At 41.9% G+C, this 5220-nt stretch overlaps 1 protein-coding gene across 4 annotated transcripts in view; it reads left to right on the top strand.

Moving 5' to 3' along the window:
- TBL1XR1 (transducin beta like 1 X-linked receptor 1) overlaps positions 1–5220 on the top strand; it is a 256969-nt gene that overhangs the window by 242348 nt on the left and 9401 nt on the right. For all 4 annotated transcript variants that reach the window (XM_019503322.1, XM_019503323.1, XM_019503321.1 and 1 more), the window contains 2 exons: positions 4370–4497; positions 4742–4907. In XM_019503322.1, the coding sequence (XP_019358867.1) occupies positions 4370–4497; positions 4742–4907 (294 nt within the window). The remainder of the gene's footprint in view (positions 1–4369; positions 4498–4741; positions 4908–5220) is intronic.

Raw genomic sequence — 5220 nt, 5'->3', positions numbered from 1 at the left:
GCATGATTTTAAGAGACAAATATTCCTGTTGGAGGATTGGACCAATTTAATAATCCCATTGTCACATATCCCTAAAGTTACAGCAGAATTGTTCATTCATGGTCAGGGGGCTGGACCCAATGATCTCATGAGGTCCCATCCAGCTCTAAACTTCTGTGGGTCTGTGAAAAAGAAATATCTACACCCATCTACAAGTGCACTTTAGTGCGCATTAGCTTATTTTAATGCATATTAAAGCATCACTAAAAACATGCTCTTTAGTTAATGCACATTAAAATAGACTAATGTACATTAAACATCACTAAAATCCATGCTCTCTAGTTAATACTCATGAAGACAAGCTAATGTGCATTTTCTTAGTACCTCACAATGGAGGTACTAGATTTTATGTGCATTAATGCCCATGTAGACATACCCGGTGCCACATAGAATATGTGTAGAACTAAATAATCAGTTCCTGTATGGGTTTTCTCCCAAGATATCTCTTTCTTGCAAGTGCAGTTTATCACTTTTAGTCGTGTGTGTGTAAGTACTGTGTCTAAAAAGAACCACTCAACACCTTTCACCATATTGCTCCCCAGTTTCCCTGGAAGCCTTTCTGCTATCCCTAGTTTGCTAAATGAATACTGCCCCTAACTGACTTCAGCATCAGTGTTTGCACCCAGATAATCAGAGCAATGCGGCTCTGTATATACAGGGATACAGAACTGAGGAGAAGTGTGGAATGAAATATTTTGGATCAATATAAATATATAAGTATAAAGGCTTAGACTTGCAAGTCAGTACTTTTAATACCATAGTGTATTAGTAACTTAGAAAAAAATGGGATTGAATTGAGTCAGAGGCCCTTGTTATCATTTTTTAAAACTGATATTTCCAGTACTACTTTCCTATGTCTGTTAGCATTGAATGTTTTAGATGTGGCAACTTTTACATTTCATAGATTTGATGATACTTAGGTATAAAGGATGCAGTCCCATGAAGTATCTGATATCAAGCTCTAACTCATGTCCCTCAGGGCCAGATTTCCTTAGTTATAAGTTAGTCCCTTTTTTCATAAGGAGTCCCACTGTTGTTAATGGAAATGCAGGGTATCCTAAAACAGAGCTAGGGTATGAGAATCTGGCACATAGTATTGCTTTATATTTGTGAAAATGGAGCCCATGGACCCTTCAGGTTGGGTGTATCTACATGTGCACTTTATTGTGGAGTTGACTAATTAGCTCCACAGTAAAGCGTCACCGATATTAGGGCGCAGTAAACTAATTCACTTTGCCATAGTATGCAGTACTTTACTGTGGTGAAGTATGTGTGTAGATGGTTACTGGATGTGCAAATTGCGCCCGGTCAGCACAGTCAGCCGGGGGCTTGCTCTGCCTCGGCTCAAATGGCTCCTGTCCAAGGTGCACATGTAGACACCACGCACAGGAGCAGTTGACTCCAGTGCAGACTTACTCTGGGGTTTGTGTTACCTTAATTTCACATGTAGATGCACCCATTCACTCTAATGTACTTTGATCAGTAAAATGTAGGCCTGTGCGAAGTGGCCAGTATTCACTTCGGATTTGATCTATTCAGGGATCAATAATTTGATTCAGTGATTCGAATCACTGTCCTGAATCAATTCATCCTAATCTGATTCAGAGATTCAGCCACTGCTGAATTGGCTGAGTCTCTGAATCAAGCAAGGCCCTATCGCCCGACCACTCTCCTAGCCCCGTCAGTAGCTAAGTGCCCTGCCCAGCCCCAGTGTCCTGGCACTTACAACAAAAAATCCACTCACTGGCTTCTGCTAGGCGGGGGGGCAATCCCCACAAGCCCCCAGAGGCGTGATGGCCACTGCAGCAGCCAGTGAGTGTGGGGCTTTTTTTTTCTTTTTAAGTACCAGGGCGCTGTGGCTGGGCGGAGCAGCCATTGACAGGGCTGGAAAAACAGGTGAGGGTGCAGGGGGGGCTCAGGAGATCTGGGGGAGCAGGAAGGGGATGGGGCCTGGTGGGGGTCCCCCCTTGGTCCCGTCCTCCAGCCCCGCCCCATACTTACTGGCATGAAGCCTAGGTCCAGCTCCCTGTAAAAAAAATCTCCGAATCTTTTCTGAATCGATTTGGAGGCTTCGAATTGATTCGGACTTTTTAATTGGTCTCCTGATGCAATTCGATTCGGATTTAGAGATTTGGCTGCCAAATCTGGCCAAATCCCCTCCGAATTGAATCAGCAGCTGAAGCTTCACACAGCCCTAGTAAAATGTTAATTGAGATTATTTAATGCATTCTTACCACATACACTTTGAAACTTCTTCTGTCTCTTAGAAGTCCTATATGCATGCAGGGAGCAGAGGAGCGCAGAAATTAATGCACTCCTCCAGCAGACTAGCATCACATATATCAGTGTTCCTGCACTGAAAAATGGTGCTGGGGCACTTTGAACTAAAACTCATCAGACAAGCTTTAGTTCAAAGCACCCCACTGCCATTATTTTTAATGTGGGGATGCCGTTACATGCGACAATCGTGGCTTACTAATTAAAGTGCCACCCCCCCAGCCTCCTGCAGCTCATGTGAAAATGTCCTTACGTTTTGGATAACAGAATTAATAATTACATATCTAGTGTAAATATTTCAGACCAGCAAAACTCTGTTGCCCACAGAGTGGCCATTGCTCACCCCCCCACTGCTGACATGCCTCTGTAAATGGGGCTTCATACCCCAGATTTCCATGGCAAACCCCACCCCCAAATTCCCAGCCCATTTGGGAGCCCCACAGGCCAGACGATCGGGCCCACTGGCCATACATTTGACCCCCCTTTTACATAGCATTTGGTAAAAAGAACTTATAGTCTAATGCCATTTAAAAATCCATACTCAGTACAGATGTTTGCACCTCCAGCTTGGTAGTTCAATGTAAGAATTTTATCAATACAAGTCGGACATCTCTTGACAGTCTCCATTGATACAGTTGAATATCCACATCACCAAAGCCACTATTGCAATTGGTACATGTTAGTTGGTGATAGGCATGGGCAACCCCCCCCCCCCCCCCCCCCCCCCCCCCCCCCCCCCCCCCCCCCCCCCCCCCCCCCCCCCCCCCCCCCCCCCCCCCCCCCCCCCCCCCCCCGAAACAGTGCTTTACTGTTACTGGAAGAGGAAGCACATTAGTTCAGCCTGACTCCCCAGTGTCTGCATAGATTGTACACTTCGACAGGGCTTTTTGGTGCTTGTATCTAAAGCTGATTTCAATCAGCTATAAGTTAAAAGCAATAAGGTCCACTGAAGCACGCTATCTGTACTGACAGTGGGTGAGCCAAATCAAAGTAATGTGATGCCTCTTCTGGGCATGCAGGGTGCTTGGTGCAGGAGCGTGCCAAGCTTGAGGTAAAGCGCTGTTTTGTTTTCACATATATAAGCAGCATTGGTACAAGAGCTGGGGTATCCTTACATTAAAGCCAGCAATATACGGTTTTTAATATGGGACCACTGAATCTTTGTGATGGTTAATTTTCAATCAGCCATTTTAAATCAGAATTTATATACACTTTTCCTTTTGTCTCCCACACTCAATTTCTAGTCTCTCTTCAAAAAGCTCCTCATTCAGAAAATTGTCCTAACACATGCTAAAGCTCTTTCTTGAAAAGAGATGGAGTTCAACCTGTTCTTAAAAGCTTTCCTGAGTTGGGACTAAATAAGATACCAAGAAAGAAACCACTTGGACAGATAACTAATATATCAAGTTTTAGATCTGTGCAGAGTTAAACACTCCAAAACGAGCTTTGCAATGAAAACACAGATGCGCTCTTAAAGAAATGCAGTTGTCATTATTTGTGTTGCAGTATCACTTCAGAGCTACCATCATGACCAGGATTCCTTTATGCTAGCAGCGTGCAATCTAAATAGAATCTGATGGGTCCATCAGGTCCAAATCCTTAACTATTTTTGCATTAGGAACATATTATTCTGTATTAAAAAGAAAATTATCCCAAATATCCTTTCCTACAACATGGTAGTGGAGCAGGAAGCTGATATTTTCCTTAACCCAGACATAAACACATCTGTAAAAAGTCAGATAATTGCCTTCAATTATTTTTGGATTGTGTCTTCACTTAGTGCACACTGATGAGTTTGTGTAGCACAGATTCTTCATTTTTTTTTTTTAACCCTAGGGTGTTCTGGCAATTTGAAGAAAAGAGAGTACCAATAGAACGATCCTCAAACTTTTAATTAATACACTAAGAAAGGAACAGTCAATCTATGATTTGGGTGGCCTAAAAAGGTGTCATTTAGGCCCTGTTTGGTGTAAGAAAAAAGAGGCTGAGATAATCAGTATGTCATTTAGCATTTATGACAATTGTCTGTGTGTTTTCTTTCATTTTGCCATAGATATGGAGTATGAAACAAGACAGTTGTGTCCATGACTTACAAGCACACAACAAGGAAATTTATACTATCAAATGGAGTCCTACAGGACCTGGAACAAACAATCCAAATGCCAATCTTATGTTAGCAAGGTAATACTTAATCCTGTTTTTCCTACCACTCAAGAAGTTGGCACTTGTTCATTTAACTTAAGTTTTCTCTAAATATATGTTTGCAACACATTTTAACAGCATGAAAGGCTCAATAAAGAAAATAGTTTAAACAGAAGCTCTGTCTCATTCAAGAAGAGATCTTATCAACAACTTCCTAAAGCTGGTATTAAAAAAAATAAAATAAAACTGAGGTGTAACTGATTTCTATTTTTTTCCTTTACAGTGCATCCTTTGATTCTACTGTTAGGTTATGGGATGTAGAGAGAGGAATTTGTATCCACACCTTGACGAAACATCAAGAACCTGTGTACAGTGTAGCTTTCAGCCCTGATGGCAGGTACCTGGCCAGTGGCTCTTTCGACAAATGTGTACACATCTGGAATACACAGGTATAGCTTTATTGCCCCTGTCTTTGGATAGTTCAAAATTCAGTTTTGATACAAGTCTCCTGTTGACTTTTCTTCTTCTACCATGTTTCACTGTGACAGGGTCCTTTGTCTTTGTCAGCATTCTGTATTGGTACGTAGGCCCGTTGAGTTCTTCTACTTTGCAGCGTGCCTATTTGTATTTCAGTTCATCTCATGGCCAATTGCATTCTGTTATCAATATCTATAATTTTACCTTGCCTCTCTCCATTTCATCTATAATCCACTGTCCCTTTTTTGGAGTGCAGATAAAAAAAAAAAAAAAAAAAAAAAAAAA

The sequence above is a fragment of the Gavialis gangeticus genome, unplaced genomic scaffold (genome assembly GCF_001723915.1).
Source record: "Gavialis gangeticus isolate Ggan-Ray unplaced genomic scaffold, GavGan_comp1, whole genome shotgun sequence".
NCBI lineage: Eukaryota > Metazoa > Chordata > Crocodylia > Gavialidae > Gavialis > Gavialis gangeticus.
This window is presented reverse-complemented; position numbering and strand designations above follow the sequence as displayed.